We start from the raw sequence: 25,551 nt of genomic DNA, 5'->3' as shown, positions 1-25,551 counted from the left end.
CAGGACTTGAAATTCAGTGTTGTTCTGCTATTTTCCTTCTTCTTCTTTTTTTTTTTTTTTCTTTTCCCAGGGTGGAAGTTGGGGCAGCTATGTAAAGATCGCAAGGTTTGTGCTGTACATGTGAGCTCTCTCGATTCCCTATTCTTTCTCTCTCTTTTGGCCTTATTTTTTTTCCCCTAAATAACCAAGTTGAACGAACCAGCTGGAAATACCAGTCTACTGGGTATGGCATGCATTTTTAGACTTGGGGATTCCAACAGCTTTTCAGTGCTATCAGTAAATCCTTGGCTTATAAAGAAATGACTGAGCTCTGAAGGCTACCAGTTCAACATTAAACCTCAGTTCTTTGAGTGCCTCTCTCTCTAACCAAAAAGTTATCTCTAACACTGTAAGGTCAATGTCATGGTCTCTGGCTAAATTAGACTTGGGCAAGCCACGCTATGCAGGATGTGGAGACTGTGTTCTCAGTTAAGGATACCAGAAGGTCTTTGATTTCTCTTGCGCGTAATTCTGGGGAGGCAGCAACTGTGATGGGGACAGGAAATTCTAGGGCTGCTGGACAAAGTACCACCAACTAGGGGCTGAAAACAGCCGTGTGTTCTCTCACAGCTCTGGAAGCTGCAAGTGTGTAAGCCAGGTGTTGGCAGGACCATGTCCTCTAGAAGGTTCTAGAAGAAAATCTGCCCCATGCCTTCCTCTTGGCTGCAGTGATCCTGGGCTTACAGCTCCACAGGCCCCTCTGCCTCCGTGGTAATGCGACCATGTGTCTCCCTTCCATGTCTTCCCCCTTCTTAGAAGGACACCTGTCCCATTCAACCCACTTACTCCCATGTGACCGTCTTACATCTGCAAAGGCTTCCCTTGGGGCTCAAGAGGTAAAGAATCCGCCTGCAATGCAGGAGACCCAGGTTTGATCCCTGGGTCAGGAAGATCCCCTGGAGAAGGGCAAGGCAACCCACTCCAGTACTCTTGCCTGGAGAACTCCATGGACAGAGGAGCCTGGCGGGCTCCAGACCATGGGGTCACAGACAGTCGGACACGACTGAGCACACACACTGTTTCCAGATAAGGTCTAGAGGTCAGGACTGCCTCAAATCTTTTGGGGGGGGGATACGATTCAACCCATAATCTGAAGGAAACCTAACAGCATCTGCCAACAGCTCTCTCAGTTCAGTTCAGTCAATCAGTCATGTCTGACTCTTTGCGACCCCATGAATCGCAGCACGGCAGGCCTCCCTGTCCATCACCAACTCCTGCAGTTCACTCAGACTCACGTCCATCGAGTCAGCGATGCCATCCAGCCATCTCATCCTCGGTCGTCCCCTTCTCATCCTGCCCCCAACCCCTCCCAGCATCAGAGTCTTTTCCAATGAGTCAACTCTTTGCATGAGGTGGCCAAAGTACTGGAGTTTCAGCTTTAGCATCATTCCTTCCAAAGAAATCCCAGGGCTGATCTCCTTCAGAATGGACTGGTTGGATCTCCTTGCAGTCCAGGGGACTCTCAAGAGTCTTCTCAAACACCACAGTTCAAAAGCATCAATTCTTTAGCGCTCAGCCTTCTTCACAGTCCGACTCTCACATCCATACATGACCACAGGAAAAACCATACCCTTGACTAGACGGACCTTACTCGGCAAAGTAATGTCTCTGTTTTTGAATATGCTATCTAGGTTGGTCATAACTTTTCTTTCAAGGAATAAGTGTCTTTTAATTTCATGGCTGCAGTCACCATCTGCAGTGATTCTGGAGCCCCAAAAAATAAAGTCTGACACTGTTTCCACTGTTTCCCCATCTATTTCCCATGGAGTGATGGGACCAGATGCCATGATCTTTGTTTTCTGAATGTTGAGCTTTAAGCCAACTTTTTCACTCTCCTCTTTCACTTTCATCAAGAGGCTTTTTAGTTCCTCTTCACTTTCTGCCATAAGGGTGGTGTCATCTGCATATCTGAGGTTATTGATATTTCTCCCGGCAATCTTGATTTCAGCTTGTGTTTCTTCCAGCCCAGCGTTTCTCATGATGTACTCTGCATATAAGTTAAATAAGCAGGGTGACAATATACAGCCTTGACGTACTCCTTTTCCTATCTGGAATCAGTCTGTTGTTCCATGTCCAGTTCTAAAGCGTCAGTATTGTCGCCAATCAGCTAGCCTTCATTCCTCAAGAAGCCATAGGGACAGTATTCTTATTGGCAATAACACGGCAGTAGTTACTATGATAGTAATAAAGCTAATACTTACAGATGGTACAAACATCAAATGCTTCACATACACTTTCTCTCTCAAACCTCACCAGTCCACAAGTCAATACCACTCCCCATTTAACAAATAAGAAAACTGAGGTTGAGAGAAGTTTAGTAAGGTCACACAGCTGGTGAGCAGTGGCACTGAAACTGGAAACCTAGGCTCTTCCCCTTTGCCACGTGGCCCAGACACCTCACAAGTTTCATGAGCTGGGCACCTGCTTTGACTCTTAAGCTTCAAGCAACAAAGACACAGAAGATTCTGTATCTGTCACACTGTGTAAGGTTCCCACATAACTTGAGTTAGCAAGATGCTTTTAAGTTTTTTTTTCCCCTTAATTAAAAAGAAAAGACCCTTCCTGGAATGACGGCCTCCCTATTCTGACCTCTTCCCCTCTGGTCTGGGATAAACTCAAGCATCTGGGGCTTCTTTTCAGAGCAGGGCTGGTCTGGCTATCCTATTAATAGCATGTTGTCTGGGAAGAGCAGAAACTAGAGTCCTCATCTATCTATCCGACTCTGTTTATGGAAAGAAAAAGACAGAGGCGACTCAGGCAGAGGCTTGTCAGCTGCATATAATCAAGTCTTGCTTGCAGCTCCTAGACCTCCTCTCCCTGGCGGGACAGGAAACTCAGATGAGCCAGGACCCACCCCTCATTCAGCCTAAGACGCCACAAGTTCTACCAGCTCCGGAGGACAACCAAGTTCAAACCTGTTGACACCAGCGCCAGGAACGAGGCAGAAGTGACAGCGCTCCTCTCAGAGTACTGAGATGGGAGGAACTTCCTTCTCCTGAAAACTCTCTCATGCTGTCCCACCACTGCCTTTACAACTCAGACTGGGGTGAACTGTATCAGCAAAGGATGACGCTGCGACAGCCCCGAGGGGCCCCTACTATCTGTGTGACTAGCTAATAAACACACAGGGTACAAAAATCCAAAAGGTAGATGAGTACGAAGTGAAAAGTGTTCCTGAATCTCTGCACCTCTGGCCACTGAATCCTCTTGCCCAGAAGCAAATGCTGGTTTTTTGTTTTTTTAATTTATGAATATCTGCATCTAAGAGTCTGTATTTATGCATAAAACATATTCAGGTGCTTTCTATAGCTAGAGATTATTCCAAACCCTTTACACTTAGAAACTGACAGGGCTTTCCCGGTGGCTCAGAGGTTAAAGCGTCTGCCTGCAAGGCGGGAGACCCGGGTTCAATCCCTGGGTCAGGAAGATCCCCGGAGAAGGAAATGGCAACCCACTCCACTATTCCTGCCTGGAGAATCCCCTGGACGGAGAAGCCTGGTAGGTTACAGTCCACGGGGTTGTAAAGAGTCGGACACGACTGAGAGACTTCACTTTCTATGAACTGATATAAACCTCAGGCTAACCCAGTGTCATCATTCCTGTTTTACAGAAATGAGGAATGTGAGTCACAGAGAGGGTAGGTAACTTGCCCGAGGTCACACAGCTATGAAGTCACAAAGCTCAGATTCAAACACCAGCTGTCTGACTCCAGAGCAAGAGCTCTTAGCCATGAGGCCATTCCCACTCTTTGTTATCAGTTTCATGACTGTGTTCAGAAATATTCCATGCACTGGCAAACACGTGTTTCCTGTAGGAAGGGGAGGGGAACACTTTTTTTGAGAAACACCAGCTCTTAAAAATTCAGAGTGTAATGTGTCTAAAGAAGTTAAATCGGCAGTTCTTTCAGGCTGAACGGAAAGGACCAAGGCTGCTGGGCACTGACCGCTCTCGCCGGGCACTTCACAAGGGGCTCATTAACTCTCACGAAGCAGGGGTGTTGCCTCCATAAGAGAGAAACGGGGCTCAGAGCCCTCGGGGGCCGCACCCACGGGAAGCTGGGGCTGAAGCCGAGTATGTGCGTGCTAAAGCGTTTCCGTGGCGTCTGTCTCTCTGCGACCCCGTGGACTGCAGCTCGCCAGGCTCCTCTGCGTGGGATTCTCCAGGCAAGAGCACTGGAGGGGGCTGCCGCGCCCTCCTCCAGAGGCTGGGTACAGGCAGCACTAAACCCAGGCTCTCTCCGGAGTGTCCTGAGACAGACACAAGCGGGCCAGGGAAGGTCCTCCAAGTCCAGGGCCCAAGCACAAGCTCGTGTCCTGAGCTGCACAAACACAGGGACGTCTCCAGTCCCGGCAGGAGGCGGCTGCCCAGCTCTGGTCCCCCGGGTCTGCCCCTAGCAGCACCGGGATGCTAAGAAAGGGGACGCTTTTAACCAAGTGGCCGAGCTGAGGGTGCCTCTCTCCTCAGAGATCTGAAGCCACGCGACAGTCGGAGCAGGGCCTCTCTGGGAACAGGGCCCAACAAAAGCCTCGTTGTCTCACTCAGCAAAAAAACCGTTTCTTGGTCAACAAAGTGACCGACCCTGGGCCCACTCCTTTCTCCATCTGTGAGCCGCAGCCAGGAGGGAGGCAGGAAGACCTCCTAGGTCAGCACCCTCTGGGGCCAGGGCTCCTACTCTGAAGGAAGGGACCTTCAGATTCACCCCCCAGCGGGGACACCTCGGGGCACCCAGGGGTCACAGTGCCCACCTCCCTGTTGCCAAGGCACTGTGGGCTCCCTGACTACTGGGGAAGTGCAGGAACAGGAACCGAGCTCCCGTGTTGATGAATATCTCAAGAGACAGTGCCGGAATGGGTGCTTCCGGAATGCAGTTCAGTGAGCTCCGGGGAAAAAAAATAAATAAAGCGTGCTCCTTGCTTTCCTGTCAGAAATAAAATTAAGGTCTCAGATCGATGCTGCCAGGGCTGGGGGAGCCACAGGCATCTTTAATGGCCTCCTCTACATGTTTGCAAATTCACGGTCCCCTTCAACCCTGCCCTTCTAATTGGTTATTTGTGAGGTCGTGTTTGCACCGGTTTCTGGGGAAGGCTAATGGTGTTTACTCAACAAGAAAATAAAGTGTGCAGACAGCTCCGGGGGCTGGTCTCTGAGAGCTGGCTGGGGAGGGCCCGCAGCTCTTCACCCCGCTCCCCTCCCTCACCCTAGAGCGGGCCTTCCTCTGCAGGAGGTCCTGAGAGGGGTCCGGTGACAGGTCAGGCCTTGAGGGGACTGCAGTGGGGTCCTGGAGGTGGGGACTGGGCCCCACAGCCTCTGGGCAAAGCCCCGTGAGAGTGAAGAGGCGGGATGCATCCTCTGCTGGGTGCCCCTGTAGGCAGCCTGGCTTTAGAACAAGCTCGCTGGGACCACACAACCCAGTGCAGAGCTCACCCTGCTGCGGGGCCCGCCATTAGAACAAGCTCGCTGGGACCACACAACCCGGTGCAGAGCTCACCCCGCTGCGGGGCTTGGCAGTTTCTCCTCGTGCTAACTGAAGTCCACCCAACTTCAAGTCAGCCCATCACTGTTCTCCAAGAGAACCTCTCCAAGAACCCACCAGCAGCAAATACACCTCACTGCCAGCACCCCCGCCCACCAAATCTCTTCTGTCCAAGCGGGGCAACAGAGTCAACTGCACTGAGCTTCCAGCCCACTCCAACACTCTCCCATAGACGCCACGGCTATCGAAACCTCACCTCAACAGGTGGCCCACACTGACACCGGTCCACTCTGGGCAGAGAAGAGGGTTATCAGGTATGCTGATCCAACTCTCTACTTGCATGAAAAAGCCCCCCAGCACATGGGCGACCTTACCACACTACGGCGAGGCTGAAAGCTCTGCCCACCAGCACCCTCAGCGTCAGTGGCCTGTGACAGACCAGCACTTTCGTCGACGGCTTCCAATTCAGGTGCAGATCAACACCAGTAATGACCAGCTACTGGCTCACAGGTCGCCAACAAACCCCGTGATGCATCTCAGACCCGGGCTAGAGAGTGATGGGTACTTCTCAGCTTCAGAGACCAGCACGGGGATGAGAGAGCAGGTCTCTGAGGTGGGGGCACGCAAAGGGCAGGACTCTAGCAGGGAGTGTGCGTGTGTGTGTGTGCATGTGCATGGGGAGAATGTGTGTGTGTGTGTGTGACATAGGGGAACACAAAGGGCAGGACTCTAGCGGGGAGTGTGCGTGTGCGTGTGTGTGCGTGTGTGCATGGGGAGAATGTGTGTGTGTGCGTGTGTGTGTGTGACATGGGGAACACAAAGGGCAGGACTCTAGCGAGGAGTGTGTGTGTGTGTGTGTCGTGTGTGTGTGCGCGCGTGTTAAGCTGCTTCAGTTGTGTCTGACTGTGATGTGTGTGTGAAGCCGCTTCAGTCATGTCTGACTCTGTGTGTGTGTGTGAAGCTGCTTCAGTTGTGTCTGATTCTTTGGGACCCCCTGGACTGCAGCCCACCAGGCTCCCGTGTCCATGACATTCTCCAGGCAAGAATGCTGCAGTGGGCTGCCCTCCTCCAGGGGATCTTCAGACCCAGGGATCAAATCTGCATCTCCTGCACTGCAGGTGGGTCCTTCACCACTGAACAAACCGGGGCAGCCCCTAGCGTAGGAGCCCTCGAAGAAAACCCCGCTTGAGACGCCGAGCTCGGGCGCGGGTGTGGAGCAGCACGGCCTCGTGTCAGAGCGGCTCAGGCGTCCCCACCTGCTGTGACTCCTAAACCCTCCTTGCGCTTGCTACCCCACCCACAGCCCTTTCCATCCAGAAGGACTTATCCTCCTGGTCAAGCACACTTCTTCCTCCTCCATCCTGCAAGTGGAAATGACCTCGTTACAGGCAGATTCTTGACCCTCCGAGCCACCGGGGAAGCCCGTCCAGGCTACAAAGCCACATTTATAAGTTGTAGCATCCCAGCCCTCCTCCCGGGTAAATGAAGTCAGGATGTTAAAGTCTCCTCGGGAAAGACACATACACATTATCTGGGACAGCCCATACCTACAAATGAAGCACTACCTTTTTATTTAATTTACGCTGCTGTGGAACTCTTTTTACATGCCCCCTCCCCCTTGGGAAACAGGCATCAATAAGCAAACAATTACAGTGTGATTTTTAATAATTTTTAGAGTACATAAGAGTCAGTCTGGACTTCACAGGTCAGTTTTAACAGGGAGTGTCTGGCAGGTAGTCAGAACATTAAGGGTTAGTTATTCTCCTTAGAAAAGCACTATCTTCTATCACTGCTCCAGCTGTATCTCACAGGCACCATTTCAATAAATAAGCTGATCACACAGATTACAGAAACCTTAAACCCCAGCCAGCTGGTTTTGGGGACAGAGATGCTGTCTGGGCTTCTCAGGAGAAGCCCAGCTCAGTCCCATGCCCGAGCCTGCAGCAAGCCACTCCCCTGACCAGCCCCCTTCCAGTCTGGGGGCCCCCAAGGGGCACAGCTCTCCTGGGGGAGGACTCCCCTCGTGCAGGAAGCCTGCGGGGGATGGTGCTCCCTGAGCTTCAGAGAACCGCCATGGGCTGAGGGCTGAGGGCTGAGGACCGAGGCGGGGGCAGGGGACTGGCTCAGCGCCTGTTCCTCTCCAGGGCCATTAGCATCACACTTAATAAGCCACTGCTAACAGTCGGGAGAGGAGCCATCCATCACACGGATCTTTATTTTTCTCAGTGTATCCTGTTCCTCCGCGTCTGGCAATGTTCTGAGGCCAACACGCCTGCTGGGTGATGGAAGCCACGGGGAGTGTGGAGGGCCTGTCCCCAGGTACTTGGCTGGAAACCAGCCCCTCCCGTCACCTTCCCCAGGCCACCCTTAGACAAGCTTCAAAGACACCCAGCTCACTTCCCACCGGGCCTCCAAGCACCCAGCTCTCCCCCGATGAGCCAGACTTGGGGGGACCTGGCATGGAGGCTGAGGTCAGGGGCAAGGGGCAGAGCTGAGGCTCCCCTGAAATGAGGGGGGTCTCCCTACCCCCGAAGGAGGTGACTGAGAGATGCACTTCAGCACCCAGAATCCCCAGTTCACGGTCTCAAACAGGGCTGACATGGGGAGATCGGAGAGCAAGCACTGAGGCGTGTCACCTTCCTTCCCGGCCCCCGCTCTCAACCAGCCTCCCCACCACCACACACCGAAGAGCAAATTAGAAAGAATGGCACCTTGTTCCTTCCTCCCCGCCTGCTCACCTCCAGCCCCACTCTGGAATCAATACCTGATGCTGAATTCAAGATCTTATCTGAGTTTTGCAAGGATAAAGCAACAAACTTCTCCCCAATGATTAAATCCTTAGATGATCAGCCCAATATTTTTCAGCCCACCTCTAAGAACATTTAGAGAGCAAATGAAATGACTCTGGAAAGACTGGAAAGCCACCATTCTCTCTCCCCTTCTGGCACAAAGAATCCCAGAGAAGGCCACAGAATGAAGTGATGGAAGCTAAGGAAGGCCCCAGCTTCTCCCAGTAGCTCAGCTCCCCGTCCGGCTGTAGGGACCAGACATGTGACTTTTCAAAACTCCACCTGCCTCGGTTTATCCATCTGAAAAATGGAGCAACACTGTAGTCCAGCAAGAGGATAGATGTGGAGAAGGACTAATAATAAGGAGATGCTCAAGGGCTTAAGCAGGAGGGCATGGCACTCCAGTACTCTCGTCTGGAGAATCTCACAGACAGAGGAGCCCGGTGGGCTACAGTCCATAGGGTCACAAAGAGTCGGACCCGACTGAAGGGACTTGGCATACACGCTCGTAGAGCGATTAAGGGTGCTGGCTCAGGGTTGGACAGGCTGGGCTTATGTCTAGGCTCTGTATGGACTAGTGTGTGGCTCTGGGTAGCTTCGTTCAAGTGCCTGGTTGAGGGGTGCTTAGAATGTAGCTCCTTCCACTGTGAGTGCCAACGCGACCTGGTTAACACAGAACCCCGTGGTGAGTACTCTGATGGCAGGCCGGAGCCCCTTTCAGGGATGAAGCCATCCTCACCAGCTGCTGGGCCTGCTGCTGGACGGCGCTCCAGCTCCTGGTCCCCTCCGGGACTTCCTCAGTGCAAGGCCAGGAAGACACCTGCTTCCGGGGTCAGCTGCCTCCCACGCCTGAGCAACATACAGGTGTGACTGGGGCAGTGGGAGGACCACCCTCCCTTCAAACGCCGCAGGGCACCCCAGGTCAGCAGAGCAGCCCCCATGAACCCCCTGCCCCGCCTCAGGGACCCACACCTGCAACAACTGCTCCCCTCCCCCAGTGAGAACAGGAACGGGAGACAACCTGGGCCACACTTCCAGTTAAGAGCTCAAAGCCAGAAGCACACTTCAGGCCCCGGGGCTCATCAGTCCTGGTTCCCGTATTCTCCAGAGGCGGAGCTGGAGGGTTTGGAGAGGTCAGAAGCGCCCCTAGCTAAACCCAAGGGGCCCACAGGGGCTGGGAGGCGGTCCCAGAAAGGATGAAGGCGGGGAGATTCCACGCTTCCGTGCGAATCAGATGCTGCGTGGCCTTCCTGCTTCCAGCAGGGAGGACGCATCTCCCCAGGGGGCTCCCCTCCCCCTGGACCCTTTCCCAGGGTGCCACTGCCATCCAAGTGCGGATGTACAAGGGGAAGAGACACAGGCTGGCGCCTCTGTGAACAGGAGGAGCAGACTGCTGTGCAGATGCCACTGAGGACTGCCTGTGTGCCTGCGGGCCCACAGGGGAGAGGGTAGGTGACGCCCACCGTGGGGCCAGGAGGGGAAGTTCTGCCCAACCCCTGGCTCCTAAAGGCAAGCGTGGCCTGACTCCCCGAAGGCCAGGCCCCATGCCCTGGAGTTTTTCCTGCGTGGCGGTGGTCACAGTTCAAGGGCATACAAGTGGTATTCAAAGCGCGCGCGGCGGAGGACACGTCACCGCCCAGGCCGCCCAGCAGAGCTGGGTCAGACGCTGATGGGCAGCACTGAACAGTGCCCTGACACCACAGAGGGGCTGACAGTCTGCACCTCTTTCAGTGGCGAGCTGGCGGCAGCGCCAGCCAGAGAGGCGTCCTCAACTTCTGCTGGGGCAGCGCTTTCCTCATGATAAGACATGGAAAGCAGGAAGCTGAGGAGGTGAAGCGAAGGTTAGGGCAAGGTGGACGCACGAGGATTTTATTTTCTCGTGCTTATCACCCGATTTCAAACGTGCATTCCATCAGGCCAGGGCCGTGGGGCCCGCCTGCTCCACATCCATGTGACTAGAGCTTCTGTAGTGATACGTTCTTGTATTTCTGAGAAAATTCTTTCCTCCCCTAATGCTCTGAGCCAGTGAGGTTATTACCCCAGCTTTGGCCCCCAGTCCAAAGGGAAGCTCTTTCTCAGCTGGAGGGGCTGGAAAGCGTGGGCAGCCCGAAGGCCCTGCTCACACAGGGAGAAAGAACAGTGGAGGCAGAGGTCTGCACAGGGGCAGCCAGCAGCCGGCGCCAGGGCCCCCCTGCTGAAGCCTCTAGGCACGCGGCCCCTCCTGCCTTCTCTTACCCGCTTGGCCAGCACCAGGCCAGCCCCAAGCTGCACCACGCAGGCCGGCTTCCTGTGCCACCGCACACACCCCGAGCTCAGTAGGGCTCAACTCTTGGTTGAGCTGAGCTGCCATCTTGAGATTCTTGGTGGTTTTTGACACCCTGTTCTGACTCCACAAACCACGTAAGGGGTCTGGCACCGACCAGAGGAAGGGCAGGAGGCTATGGGGCGGGCCGCGCCCTCGCCAGGGGCTCTGCCCACCTTCCTGCCCTTGCCTCACCAGGGGCATGAGCGACGATGCTCCCGGAGCCACCCTGAGCACTGGGCCACAGAACGAGCTCCCTTCAGCTCACAACCAGAAACCCTTCCTTGACCCGGTCACAGAGGGGCCGCCACCCCGTCCCTGCACCCGGTGCCCCTGGAGAAGGAGAGGAAGCTTCCCCAACAGCAGGCGGCCCCTGGGTCAGAAAGAGGCGAGGCTTTTCTGGGGGCCTCCTCTGCAGGCTGGCTGGGGGCCTGATGCCCTGGCTGTGAATCCAGCTCCGCCTGCTATCAGCTGAGTGCCCAGAGACTCACAGTCACTTCCCCTACCTCGGATCCCTCAGATGGTGAACCTCTTTCCCTGCTCAGCTGAGATGGTTCAACAAGATGATCCATCATCTTCTCCCACACAGGGCCTAACGCAGAGCAGGAGATCAAAAACACCTTTATTCCATGATATTCAGAAGAGAAGGACAACCATACTACCTAGAAACTGCTGCGGAGTCTCCCAGGATTATGAATTCTAACACCGAACGCCAGTGCCTCGCTCAGATGAGCTATGCCCACCCTGAAAATCAAAGGCTGGAAACACCCTTCTCAACAAACCCGGTCCCCACGTGGAGACAACAAAGAACAGAACCTGAAATCAGCCGTCCTGGGTGTGAGTCCCCTCTCTGCCAGCTCTGGACGCTGCAAACCATCCTGTCAGGAGGGACTAACGTTACCTGCATTTTGCAGATGAATAACCTGAAGCATGAAGAACTTACGGGGTTTTCCCGAAGTCACAACACCCCCCAGGGTCTGCTGTGAAGACCAAGTGAGAAGACGCACATGGAAGGAGTGCCGGGAAAACCCCACGGACCAAGGCAGTGCACGTGCTGACTGAGGGCAATCGAGGGCCGCCCACCGCCCGTACCGCCCTCCTCTCGCTCCTGGGTGCTCACTCCGGGGCGCTGGAGGAGACAAGGGCAATCGTCGTCTTGCTCCCACCTGCAAGCTCGCCGTCCCTCTCCTTGCCTCCCGTTCTCCTCCCCGCCCCTCCCCAGCACGTACCCCACTGATACCGCAGTTCCCGCCCAGTTTCCCACGTTCCCTTTCGAGGATGCTGTAGCTGGATGGACTAGACGCTGGATTCCCGGGTGCCCTCGGGACAGCCCCTCCTCCTCCCAGCCATGGGAGCATCACTCCCCATCCTGCTCCTTCCTCCCTTTCACTCAGCCCGCCTGCTCAGAGCAGGAGAGACAGGCAGTCAACGCTGGGTAACTGCTACTAATCTCAGGTGACAGCAAGAATGTAAACAACACAGGAAACATCTAAATGCAATCCAAGTGGCAAGGAAACACGGCTCGCTGGCTCCTTCTCTGGAGAACACGGCTTTCCTGCCACCCTCTTTCAGAAACTCTGCCCATGAACGCCCAGTGAATATGCACCCCAGAAACCAAGAACTTCTGGAGAACAGGACGACTGAACGCTGAACCGTAACTTCTAACCCTGCTTCCTCTGGGAAGGACTTTCCAGAGTCATCCAATTTTCTATTCACAGCAATCATTTCAATGTGTCCTTTTTTGGGGGCTGGGGGAGTGAGGTGGCAGAGGTTAGACACCCCTTTGAGAATCCATTCAAAGCTAAGAAACCTCTCCCAGGAATAACATAAAATATTTAGCATGTTTCATTTCAAGGGTTCTTAGACCCCAAGGGGAAATTCATTTTCTAAAACGTGGACAAGACACTAAGCACAGGAGATAATACGGGGAAGGGTAAACGTCTTCCAAACGTCCAAGAGGCACAAAAGGGCATTTCTAGGTCTGTACTTACTGCATAAACCTAGAGGCTTCTTTGTTGTTGCTTTCTTTTTTCTTTTTGCTCTTTAGATCAAGGGTGTGCTTCTAAACCACCTCCTTCAATGCAAATTGAGAACTCAATTGATTAACTGCTGTGAATAACTTCCACTTGGTTTGTTTAAAGCTCAGTTCAGCAAGGACCAAGGTGTTGGGTGTGACTGCATGATTAAATGACAGTTCCCAAGCCCACAGGAAATGGTGTTTTAACGGTCCGGTATGAACTCTAGGTACCGTCTCGGCCCTCCATTAACAAAGACCTACAACCGACGTCACCTCCAACTGCCTGATTTTGGAACAGTCGCTGCGCCTTTTGTCTGTGGGGCTGGGGCCCAGGAGAGGACAGAGGGGCTGCTGGCTCACGTGGGGCTTCTTACCTCTGTGCCTGTTGGTCGTCTTATCAAACATCAGCATTGCATCCTCCACCTGCAGAGCAAACACAAAACAGAGTCTGCTTCAGGAACTTTAACAAACTACGGGACACACTGTATGTTCAGGGGAGGGGGGCAGTTTCCATTAGAGAAATCATGTTGCTCACTAAAACCTATTTGAAAACACAAATATTAAAAGAGAAAATAAATCACTGTCTTTCCGTCTTTCCAACCTAGCACTGTCACATGTAGCATCTGGTGTACTTCCCTCTAATTTTTGTGAAAATCTGTGCCTCTGGCTTCCCTGGCAGCTCAGTGGTGAAAAAAAGTCTGCCTATCAGTGCAGGAGATGTGAGTTCAGCCCCTGGGTCAGGAAGGTTCCTGGAGAAGGAAATGGCCACCCACTCCAGTATTACCCACTCCAATATTCTTTGCCTGGAAAATTCCATGGACAGGACATGGGGTCGCGAAGAGTCGGACACGACATATAGCATAAATGCATGCGTGCCTATTTTAACATAATTTAAAATCATATCACACATGGAATTTCCCCCTTGTTCTTTTTTACTTAGATAATATCACAACACTGCAAACATCTTCCAGAGAACTACATCACGAATACTATCTTTTATTCCCCTAGATTTTTTTGTGGTAAAATACTCAGAACTTAAAAATTGCCACTGCAACCCTCTTTAAGTGTACAGTTCAGTGGTATCAAATAAATTCACAAAGTTGCAGGAGCATCACCACCATTCATCTCCAGAACTTTTGCCTCTTGTAAAACTGAAACTCTACCCCCTTTAAGGGGGACCCCCTTCGTCCCTTCAGCCTATGGCAGCCACTTGCCCACTTTCCATCGCCAAGACTGGGACCCCTCTAAGTACTTCACGTAAGTGGAATTACACGGATTTGTCTTTTTTTGTGACTGGCTTATCTCACTTGGCATAAAGTCCTCAAGGTTCATCTGTCTTCGTTTGATGTATAGATCACATTTGCTTATCCACTTTGCCCATTGATGAACACTTGGATTTCAGCTATTGTGAATAATGCGGCTATGAACACAGGTGTACAAATATCTCGAGTCTCTGCGTTCACTTCTTTTGGATATATACCCAGAAGTGAAACTGCTGGATCATACAGTAACTTGTACTTTTATTTTTTTGAAGAACTGCTGTACACAGTGGCTGTACTACTTTACATTCCAAACAAAAGTGCACAAAGGTTTTAATTTCTCTACATCCTTGTTAATACTTGCTATTTTCTGCCTTAAAAACAAACAAACAGCAGTCATCCTAATGGGTGCGAGGTCTTGTGAATACTAGCTTGACTGTCTCATATTTCAGGGAGGGAGATGCTTGCTATAGCTTACTTAATCATCCTTCAGGATGTTTCCAGTTATAAACAATGAAACCTAAACATTTTGATTGTTCTGGGCTGAACTATCTCCATCCCCCACCCCTGCCAAATTCATATATTGAAATCCTAATGCCCAGATTCTGAGGCTGTGACTGCATTTGAGAAGAGGACATAAAGAGGTAACTAAGTGAAAATGGTAACCTGATGGTTAGTTAAAATAGTTCCCATGAAAGCTGACTCCTTGGGAAAGACCCTGATGCTGGGGAAGATTGAAGGTGGGAGGAGAAGGGGACGACAGAGGACAAGATGGTTGGATGGCATCACCGACTCAATGGACATGAGTTTGAGCAAGCTCCGGGAGCTGGTAATGGACAGGGAAGCCTGGCTGCTGCAGTCCATGGGGTCACAGAGTCGGACACGACTGAGCGACTGAACTGAACTGAAGTTAAAATGCGGTCCTTAGGGGTGGCTCTGATTTGGTATGGCTGGGGTTCTTACACAAAGAGGAAGTCTGGACACAGGTACAAAGAGATCCACACTCATGTCCCACACAGACCTACAGAAATCGCTTACGAAACCAGATTTGGCTTTGAAGTCCACTCCTTTCACTTATGATCCAGCCCTTCACCCGCTTCACAGGAGACACATCGTGAGTGCAGGCGCTGTTCTGAGACCATCAGCCATTCACTTGCAGACTGCACTGAGTCTGGCCAGGTGTGTAGCCTGGTCTCCTCGAGCATTCTGTGCCCAAGGTTGGCAGTGAAAACACAACCCAGAACTTCCCTGGCGCTCCAGTGGTTGGGAATCTGCCTGCCAATGCTGGGGACACAGGTTTGATGCCTGGCCCAGGAAGATGCCACAGGGCAGCCAAGCCCTCGTACCACAGCTTCTGAAGCCCAGGTGCCCATGCTCGACAACAAGAGAAGCCAGCCCGAGGAGAAGCCCCGCACACCGAAAGGAAGAGCAGCCCCTCTCCGCTGCACCTAAAGAAAGCCCACGCACTGCGAGGAAGACCCAGTGCAGCCAAATATAAATGGATGAGAAAAAGACAATCCAACCATGTGGCCGCGGGTGGACAGAACTGTTAGCCAGAACTGTGTGCGTGTGCGTGTGGTGTGTGTGTCTGTGTGTGTGTCTGTGTGTGTGCGTGTGGTGGGGAGGACCGAGCACCGTTCACTGGAGCTCAAAGGCGCACAGATGAGCCTGGGGGCCTGAGCTAAGTCAGCTGAGAAAAAGAATCATTGGCTATTCATTCTCACTCCTCCCAGACGACAGTCTTCAATGGAGGGGAAGACGCTGGGCGAAGCAATAAAACCAGGTCTAAAACGGTGCCTCCCGACAAATCAAATCTATTTTCTTAGGTGCTATCAAATATAATAGAGGGAAGAGCAGAGTCAAGGTAAGAATGGAAGAAGGGGTAGGCAAGCCAGACACAAACCTCTGAGGGACAGGCCTAGCTTCAAAATCCCTTCTGGAGTCAGGGCCCCCTTGTGTTGCTAAGCAACCGAGCCTGAACAAACAGGCTCCCGGGGCCTTCCCCTTCTGCTCCCCATTCCCGCAGTCAGCGCCTGGGAGAGAGAGGGCCCTGCACGGTGGCTGCTCTTCTGGCAGGGAGCTGCCCTCTCTCCCCCAGGCACCAGGCTGAGGGGAGCAGGCGTTGCTAGTCTGGACAGGGGGGTGCCTTCACCAGACCTTTCCCCGGCCAGGCAGGCTTGATGAGCCCCCAGACACCTGCTGAGACCAGACACGCCACAGCGGTCCGCCTCCCACGCGCCCCTTGAGCAAGCCCGCCAGAAGATCAACTGGCTTGTTTGTACACAGAGCTGCCACACTTGCACAGACGGCACTGCAGACCCAGACCCTGGGCCTCGACGAGGATTCCACTGCCTGGGGTGCGGGCTGGGGGTGGGGTGACGGGTGAGGCCTGCCGGTACCACGCACGTAAACCTGACGTCTGTTTCACACCCATCACCATATTTTCTAAGAGGTTTGCCAAGTCCTTATTTTGAGCTGAAAATGCCTAATGGTAAGAAAAACAGTCTCCCTTCTGTGTTAGCCATGTTTGGGTACTGAAACTCAGATCCCCTTAGGAAATAAATATTTTGAATTAAAAAAAGTATTTTCAATCCCCACCTGTCCCCGCCGCCCTTTTCACACTGTTTAATTGGGTCCCTCTTTGCCTTCTTACGCTTCAGCATTTTCTGACGCTGCCCTCCTAACAGCTGCTCCACCCTGGTGAGCGAGGAGGAGGATCTGTGTACGTGTTTTGGGGGCAACCATTGTCGTAAAAAACAGCTCTTTCCTCTACAGAGCAGGGTACAATGGGCCTCACAAAGACCTCCTGAACAGATAAAGCGACGGGGCGCAAGGAAAATTCTATTAACGCTTTACAAAACAGAACATCTAAGGAGTAGCTAGAGAGGAAAGAGAAAGGGAAAAAAGAAAAATCAATATGAATAAGTCCCCGTGCTTGGGGGAAGAAAACTTTTCAGCGATTGCAAAACACTTATTAATTCAGAGAAGGCATCAGTGCGATAGAAATCTGGCAGAACAGCAAGAGCTGAAACTGGAAGAATTTGAATATACAAAGATGAATAGAATGAAAAACACGGCCTCACATACAGGGCTGTTTCTCACGGTTCCATGCGAATCAAACAGAAGCAGCTTGTGTGAGTCTCCATCACACAAGGACGTGAGGGGTACAGTCAAGGGAGCTGGTACTCAGCCCCAGAGACAGCAAACCGCTAACTGTGTCTGTTTGTCTCTCCTTCTCCCTCTCTCTCTCTCACATACAGAGAGGTAGACTGCCTGGCTGTGCGGAGTTCAGCCTGCAAGCCAGGCCTCGTTCACGGAGCTGGAAGAACACAAGGGAGCTGGCAAGCGGGTGAACACGGGCATTTCTCTGACTTCAGGGAGAAAACACCACTATCCCTGGTTGGAATACAGCTTCAAAGGCCCCACCCTCCTCGTCATGATCAGCACTGGTGTTGGTTTTGCGTTGACAGTGCCCTCACTGGTCCGTACAGATTTCTTTGTATATACCCGAAGTGGGGGCCCACAGGCCTAGTGGCCCCATGGGATCCTGGGGTGGGGATCAGGGGAGGCGGTGTCTGAACCTGGGCATGTCTGCCCCATGTCCTGGCACCTGCCTGATCTGTCTGGGGAGGAGAAAAGTGTTCCAGCCTTGAGATCTGCCTTCCAATAACTTCAGGCAGGTATAAAACACAGCCCTGACATCCTCGACGGTGTATCTTTGGAAACGACAGAGCAGGGCAAGTAACTCTTAAGGGAGCTGCTTGGGGATGCCCCTGTTGTTGTCCGACACCAGGGGGTCATGAACCTGTAACCCTGACCCTCGCAAGGCTCAGACGACACTGTGACCTCCTCAGAGGTGCCCCACAGACACCCCGCCCCATCTGAGAGTCAGTTCTGGGGAGCCACACTGTCTCCGTGGCACGGGGATTGCACAGGACGTCTCAAACCTCCTCCCTTTCAGAATCACCCAGAGAACTGGCTGCTTCAGCCCCAGGCTGTCTGATTCAGGAAGCAGCGTTTGCATGTCTAACAAGCACCAGCTGTCGGCCTGTGGACCCCGCTTTCCATGTGCTGCTCTAAGGGAGGAGAAACGAGGACAGAAGTTAAGACAGTGGACAGAGCGGCGTCTTCCTCTTTGCACACACTCAGGGCTCAATACAGGAACCGAATTTCTCTCACAGAGCCAATCAGGGCACATCAGCGTGGCAACCGACAGCCAGCTCTGCTCCCTGTCTCTCGGACATTTACACTCCAAGATCCTGAAAATGACGACAGCAGAACCCCGACGGAAAAGGTGACAAGCAGAGGGACTTCCCAGTAGTAACCAAGCTGTCCCTGGAACCCAGTGCAGGAGAAATTCGGACTCTACTCGGACGACAGAAGCATCCCTTCTAACAGACTCCAGCTAATGGCTACATCATTAGGCCAGCTATCAGAAAATCTAATCAATTAACTTTACTTTTATGTGACATGTATTTATTAGGCGTGGACTAGTTGCAAAGTCTCAGCCTAAGTTCCAAGTAAGAGGCACATTATATAGGTTCATGGTATACGGATTGCATTAATGACCCCCACACCCTTTATCTTGAAATTCTGTATCAACAGCTCCCCTTTCAAAAGAGGCAGAGTCTATCTCCCCATCCTGTGTATCTGGGCTTGACTTGCTGTGGTCAGTAAAAGAGCTGGAGAGGGTGGTACGCCTGTGGAGGGCCTGGCCTTGTGAGGAGCTCTGGGTTCCAGTTTGCCCTTTCTGGCATCTCTCTGCCATCACCATGAAACAGACACGGCCAGGCTGGCCTCAGACAGGATGGGAAACACGTGGAGCAGGGCCCAGTGCCCTCAGGGGCCCTGGTGAGACCAGCCTAGATGGGCGGGCAGCTGGGCAACCCCAAAACAAGCACGTGAACCTGGCCGAGACCAGCAGAACCACCAGCAGAGTGTGACGTCTACTCCAGACGGGGGGCATAAACAGCTACTTTCTACCACAGAGGTTCTGCGCTTGTCTGTTAAACAGCATGCTTGCGGCAACAGGCAACTCATACATGGCCCCTGCTCGCTCGCTCTCTCTCTCTCAAAAAAAAAGAAAGCTTTTAGTCTATAAGAAGGTACACAGGCAGTCTCAAGTAGTATCAGACAGTGAAGAAAGATGGGGGAAGGGGCGGAAGGAGGAAGGAGGACTATGGCCGGAGTACTAGCCATCGACTCCACCGTCCCAGGGGAGTCCAGGCGTTTGGGTGTGAAGGGACCTGCTCCTGCATCTCTCCCCAGGAGCGAGGCTGGAGACCGAGATCCTGGCAACGCCAAAATAAGTTGGCAACACGCTCCTCAGCAAATAAGCACCATGAAAATCTGCAGTCATTAGCACTCAAGTCAGTGGGTGATGCCTCTCTAATCCTAATTCATTTAATGAATGAGCGCACCTTCTCTATAATGAGCCGAAAGATTTACGGTGAGCAGACGTTCTTGCTGGGTGATTTCAGAAGTAGGCAGAAGATGCTGGCCATACCCAGAGGGGAGACGTTAGCCTGCCCAGCTCCTACACTGCCTGAAGAGAAAACCTTTCAAGTCATGGATCAAAGCAGCGCCTCGCGAGAGAGGTCCAAAGTTCTGCTGGTCAGGTGGGCTGGCCGAAGGCTGGAACCCCAGGCGGTGCCCTCAGACCCCTGCCACTTCTGCCTGTGGTTTGGCTCCACAAGTAGGCAGCAGGTGAACGATGCTGATCTGGGGATGCAGAGAACTTGGTCCCGGGAGAGGACGAAAGAGCTGCTGGTCAATAACTCAGCAGGTGCTGGGCCATAGCCGAGCGTGGCAGGCGGCGTGGCACAACGCACGGGAAGAGTCCGGGCTCCAATTCCAGCTCCACCAGAGGCTCACTGGGGACAGGGCGCCTCCTTTCTCAGCCCTTATGTTTCTCATCTGTGAAGGCAGGGAGCTGCATGGGGTGGTCACTGACGACCCATCCGCAGAGATTCTGCCGAGGACCCCGAGATGGACCACACAGCCTGCTGGGACCACAGCTAGGAGCTCAGGCTCACCAGGGGCCCTTCCAAATCCCCTGCGCCTTGAGGACGTTCCAGGCTGTGGAACGTTTGCTGTGGCTGGCCAGCATGCCTGGAGAAATGTCCCACCCCCTCCCGGCACACGCACATATGCACACACACCACAAACCACACGTATCCAGAACAAAGCAGGAAATGGCACTTCAAGTGATCCTTAAATTATCTGGTCAGACACAAGGAGGGAGAGGGAAAGGAAGCGAAGAGACCCAAGCTCTTCAAACTCCCCCGGAACAAATGCCTTTCATGTTGCTTCCTGCTCCCACTCAAACCCTCCAAGTGTTCGTTTCAATAAACGCCCATAAATGCGATACCAGGACACTACAGTGTGAGGGGTTTAACGGGTCTGCTGATGCTCTATAAACTCCAGGCCCTGAAGTCATAAGGGTGGAGTGTTATATACTAGGCAGGCCTGCCCAGAACAGAGGAGCCTGGGATCCAGGCTGGAGACCAAGGCGGCCTGATCCCCGGGAGCGTTTCTGCACGGGGGATAACATGGCTCTGCACTTTTGCCCAAGAACTGGGTGAGGGAGTCTAGTTCATGGAGATGAGACTGCTCAGCACGCTCTGGCCTTGACGAGTAAGGACAGTCTATCTTCAATCACCGCCCAAAAGGAAGAAAAGCGGAGAAAAAGGAGCAGGCAGGAAAATCCCATTAGCTCATGCTGAAATCTAGATCAGTAGTTTTCAACCCTGACTGCTCACCAGAGTCACATGAGGAACTTAAAGAAAAAAAAACAAAAACAAAAAACCCCATTGCCAGGGTCACACCCTGACCAGTGAAATCAGCCTCCGGGGGGCAGGGGTGGCAGTGGAATGTTTACAGCTCCCCCAGGGATTCCAGGGGCGGCCAAGGCTGAGAACCACTGTCCTAACGGGTAAATACAGCGGAGTTGAGCCTTCATCACAGCGTATGTGGGTGGAGACGGGCCCTAAATACAAAGGGGCATCACCCGATCATCAGCTGCCTGAAGGCTGGCTGTCTGTCCCCTGCTGGATCCGCAGGCCCTGTGCCACAGGTGGCTTTGGGGGGGCTCTCCTCACCTTGTCTTGGTCTTAGGACAAGACAGTCAAGTTTCCGTTCAGAAGGAAGCTCGGAAGGGCCAAAAACTGAACACAGCACTTTAAGAGCCTAAAGAAACTGCTGCATTTTTTTTTCACCACCATCAGTAACATTTTCACTTGTATTATTGATTTGGACCGCACGACAATCCCTGAAGGCAGGGATTATTACAAGCTCTCTGAGCCTCAGTTTCCTCCCTGGCGAGCCTGGAGCTGGGCCCAGGACACCGCAGCTGGTGGTTTGAGTCCGCGTGCCAGCCGGGCCTGCTTGCCGTGGCTCAGGCTCCAGGACGGCAGGCACACAAGCCCCTGGGCCCCCAAGCCCCCGCTTGGTCCACTGACTCCTGGGAGGCTGCAGCCAGTGAGGTGCTGAGTGGGCTAGGCACTACCTTCATTCCAAGACTCAGAAAATTCTAATCTGCATCCACCTGAAGGTTTCTCTATGTTGACTCAAGCCCATGCCTTAAATAAGTAACAAGACAGCCTGCTCAGTTTCTCCCCAGTTCTTTCTTTGGTAGTAAAGTAGAAATTGCATTTGCTATTTTAACCATTTTTTAAATAAACAATTCAGTGGCATTAAGGACATTTCCTAAACTCTTCATGGAAGGCTCCTAAGTCTTACTATGACCAGAATGTTCTTTCCCCACTAGCAAGACTCTTTTACTGGCCCTATTTTTTTTTTTTTACTTTTAATTATTTTTAAATTCACTTTAAACGAATCCTTTAATTCATTTTCCCATTTAACTTAAACAAAAACAAAACAAACCCCCGTGTTCATCAGAGAGCAGTTGTGAATTCATAAAATGGACCCCTGCCATAGGCATTAAAGGGTGTCTGGAGGTGCAGACAGTTTACTTACATAAAGGCAGGGATTCTGATTCCATACGTAAATATCAGAGTCTAGGCTATGAAATGTCTTCCCCCTGAAATAATGATGACTGTAATAGCTACCATTTACTGGAGCTTAATAGGCAATTCGCAAAGCTCATTTAATTATCACAACAGCTCTGAGATAGAGATTATCACACCCATTATATAGGTAAGGAAATGGTGGCTCATTGCGATTAAGTGACTTGCCTAGGATCACGCGTGCAGCAAATGACGGATTTACACTCAGATGCATGCCCACATCTTTCTCCTGGTCTCCCTCGACTGCGTTCTATTTTTGAATCCCCAGGGCCCCGTGTAGCTGCACTGTCTCCCGAGTGAACCAACAAATACTGCCTTAACCCGTGTAGCTGCACTGTCTCCCGAGTGAACCAACAAATACTGCCTTAAAACTCTACCAAAAAGTTAAGGTGACGAGGTACCCAAGGCGACCGCTGTATACTGCCTCTGGCAGGCTGGGGAGAAGAAAGAAGGGTTGGAGGGAGGAGCAAGTGGAGAAGGAGGCTGAGAGGTCTCTTCCCTCTAGATGGGTGAACTCGAGAACCCCTGAGCCCACTTGTCCACTCTCTGGTCGGTCACAGAGCAGGCTGGGGGCACAGCTGGAATGGGCAGAGGGGTCCCAGAACTCAGCCCTCAGGCTGCCAGAGTGCCCGCTGGGCACCAGCCCTGAGAATGCTGAGTCCCACTTCCTGGAGCTGTGAGGAGGCCTTCAGGTGGGGGGTGGCCAGTGACTAATGCGCAGGACATGCTCATCGCGAGATATTTGTTGCAAGTCACCACCCCACCCCTGGCAATCCCCTGGTGTGTGCACCTACACACATGCGTGTGCAAACGTACACACACCCTACACCGTTCACTGGAGGGACGTGCCCAATGCTGTGCGACTCCTCGCTGCAAACGGGTCACGCTCAGGGACAGCCGCTAAAGAAACCAGCGTGTCCTCAGGGGCGCAGTCCCAGGAGGCACCCCTCGAATCCAAGCAAAGCACGCGAGCACCTGCCTGGACGGCCTCCGGTGGAAGTGGGGGCCCAGGCTGGGCCCAGCATCACCCCAGAGGGCAGGGCTGGAGGCTGTCTCGGGGGACGTCCCCGCCAGGGTGAGACAGGAGGCTGCGAAGAAGGAGGGTGGTGGGAGAGGGACCAGGACAGGCCGGGTGCGAGCTGCCAGAGGAGAAGCAGTTGGTTCTGCAGGCTTGACAGCTGTCACGCGGAAACAGCATCTGGCCTAACGGCCTCCCGAGCGTGGCGCCTTCGCATGGTGGTGGTGAGCGCTGGAAATCCACGGCCCGTTTGCAGCGCTGGCTGTGAGTGCGCGCGTGCGTGCAGGCGGGCGGGCGTGCACTCTGGGCGGGCAGGCTGCCTCAGGCTCCTCTTCCCTCCAGCCCAGCCTCTCCCCATCAGGCCGCACCTACCGTGAAAAAGGCCCAAACCTGCCAGCTCCGGAGGAGACAGGCGGGTCATTAGTGGAGCACTGATGTGCCGTAACACTCTCCTGCATTCCCATTAAACAAATACTAAACTGCTAATTGCCAAAATGGATCTCCACAACTCTGACCGAACAGGGGAAGGGTTTATAATTACCAAGTGTGAAAATGCGCAGCCTGTAAATAACCACCTCATCTGTCCTAATACGGGCTGATATTGATGGGCATGAAATAAACATCAGGACCAAATGGAAAAATCACCCGCATCTCCTGTGGCCAATGCAATCTCGAATGGTGACAAGCGTGGCTGCAGTCACCGGCTCGGGGAGGGAAGAGGGGAGGACGGACTTGGACGGGCTTGGAGAGTCTAGGTTCCAAACCTGATTTTCTATCCCTTGGGCTTTCAGCGTCTTCTTTCAGTCTGGAGGGCAGGCTGTGGTTTGATGATGGGATAAAAGGCTGGCCTGCACCCCGGGAATTCCCAGGCGCAGGACCCTCTGCAACAGGCCTTCAGGGCACATTCTGTCCTGCCCTCTTGAGCAGACTGGCTGGCGAGGATGGAGAAGCAGGGAGACAGAGAGTTTTGCTAAGGTGACAGATTTACTCACGAACCAGTGTCTATCAAGGCTATCCTATCTGGCCGATGCAAAGAGGTTGTTGCAATGCATGGATAAAGAGCACTGGGGTTTAAAATCACCTCTGGGCCCCACGTCACGCTGCCACTGGGATGGCAGGTAGACGAGTCTGAAACGGAAAGTGTTAGTTGCTCAGTCGTGTTCGACTCTTTGTGGCCCTCATGGACTGTAGCCTGCCAGGCCCCTCTGTCCATGGGATTCTCCAGGCAATAATACTGGGGTGGGTTGCCATTCCTTTCTCCAGGGGATCTTCCCAACCCAGGGATCGAACCTGGGATTCCTGCATTGCAGGCAGATTCTTCATCATCTAAGCCACATAGGAAGCCCACAGATGGGTCTATCAGATTCCAAAGACCTCCCTTCCCCCGACCGCACCTGATGAGGGGGAGGTGACCTGCCAGAGGGCACAGAAACGGTCTCCCCTTCACTCTCCACCAGCCTGTGATTCTGCGGGATTCAGCAGGGCTTATAGTCAAAGACCGAAGCTGAAGACAGAGGTTCCCTTGGTCTCAGAATCAGTCCCGGGAATTAGAAGTGACCGGGAGTCCCTGCTCCCCTCCCCACCTGGAGCAGGCATCTGTTTTCCAGGGCTCCTCTGAACCCTTTTTGGAGCTTCAAAGACTCTCAGCATCTCCATCCAATCGATCCCTAGGTCGGATTCAGGAGCAGCAGCACTTAGAGGCCTGACATAGCAGCTCCCTCTGACCAGAAGCCCAGCTGTGGCACACGGAAGAATCCTGCCAACCGCACGGTGTCAGGCAGCTGAATCAGGGCACCAAGCAGCACCCAGCCCAAAGCTTCCTAATGGGGCTCAAGGGTGTTTCCAGAAGCTCTTCCCCACTGGGCCGCACGAGAGCCAATCTCCTTGCACCCTGGCCCTGAAGTCGCCCCCAGGGTCCTGGGCCACAGACCCCATCAAACGTCAGCATAAGGAAGGAAGGTCTGAACTACAGACAATTTTTAAAGGAATTCTACACTGTCACTTTTAAATTCCCAAAGCATCTTCAAATAATGGCTAACAACGCTACCGAGAACAAAGTTCAGGTGGGGCAACAAAGGCGAAAGGGCTTGTTCACTCAGCAAGGTTACTTCCTGTTCGGAGAGGATCATAAATACCCGAGCTGGAAAGGTCCAGCACAGTCATTCTGCAGAGGAACAAAGTGGCTCTCAGTGATGCTGCGCAAACTGAGAGTGGGGGTCCAAAGAGCCTGGTGGGGATCAGGAGTCCTGGGTTCACGCACGAATCCACCACGCCCACCTCTGACTGTCCCAGGCAGGGCTTCTGGAGGCTCAGTCTCCCTGCATGGATCACCCCAGCCCCAAGAAGCAGAAAGAAACGTAACACACAGGGCAGTAGTCAGGTTGGTGGTACATGATGTCCCTTGCTGTGGCCAGTACTCGGCACGCACAGCATCTCAGCAAGGATCTGCGGGCTGGATAAGAAACGGAGGAAGAGGCTTCGTGTCCATAACTGCAAACGCCAATTCAGCAAACTCAGTGTGGATGAGCGAGGGTCACCTTCAGGAGGGCACTGTGCTTTCCGTGCTGTGCTGTAAGGAACTGGATGCAAATACACTGTTTTTTAGAGAGCAGGTGGAACGGCAGGGC

At 53.0% G+C, this 25,551-nt stretch overlaps 1 protein-coding gene across 3 annotated transcripts in view; it reads right to left on the bottom strand.

Moving 5' to 3' along the window:
• Positions 1 to 25,551, bottom strand: part of MSI2 (musashi RNA binding protein 2) — a 400,242-nt gene that overhangs the window by 125,516 nt on the left and 249,175 nt on the right. For all 3 annotated transcript variants that reach the window (XM_068976705.1, XM_068976706.1, XM_068976704.1), the window contains one exon: positions 12,995 to 13,043. In XM_068976705.1, coding sequence (XP_068832806.1) covers positions 12,995 to 13,043 — 49 coding nt within the window. The remainder of the gene's footprint in view (positions 1 to 12,994; positions 13,044 to 25,551) is intronic.

This window comes from Capricornis sumatraensis, chromosome 8, assembly GCF_032405125.1.
Source record: "Capricornis sumatraensis isolate serow.1 chromosome 8, serow.2, whole genome shotgun sequence".
In the NCBI taxonomy this organism is placed as follows: domain Eukaryota; kingdom Metazoa; phylum Chordata; class Mammalia; order Artiodactyla; family Bovidae; genus Capricornis; species Capricornis sumatraensis.
This window is presented reverse-complemented; position numbering and strand designations above follow the sequence as displayed.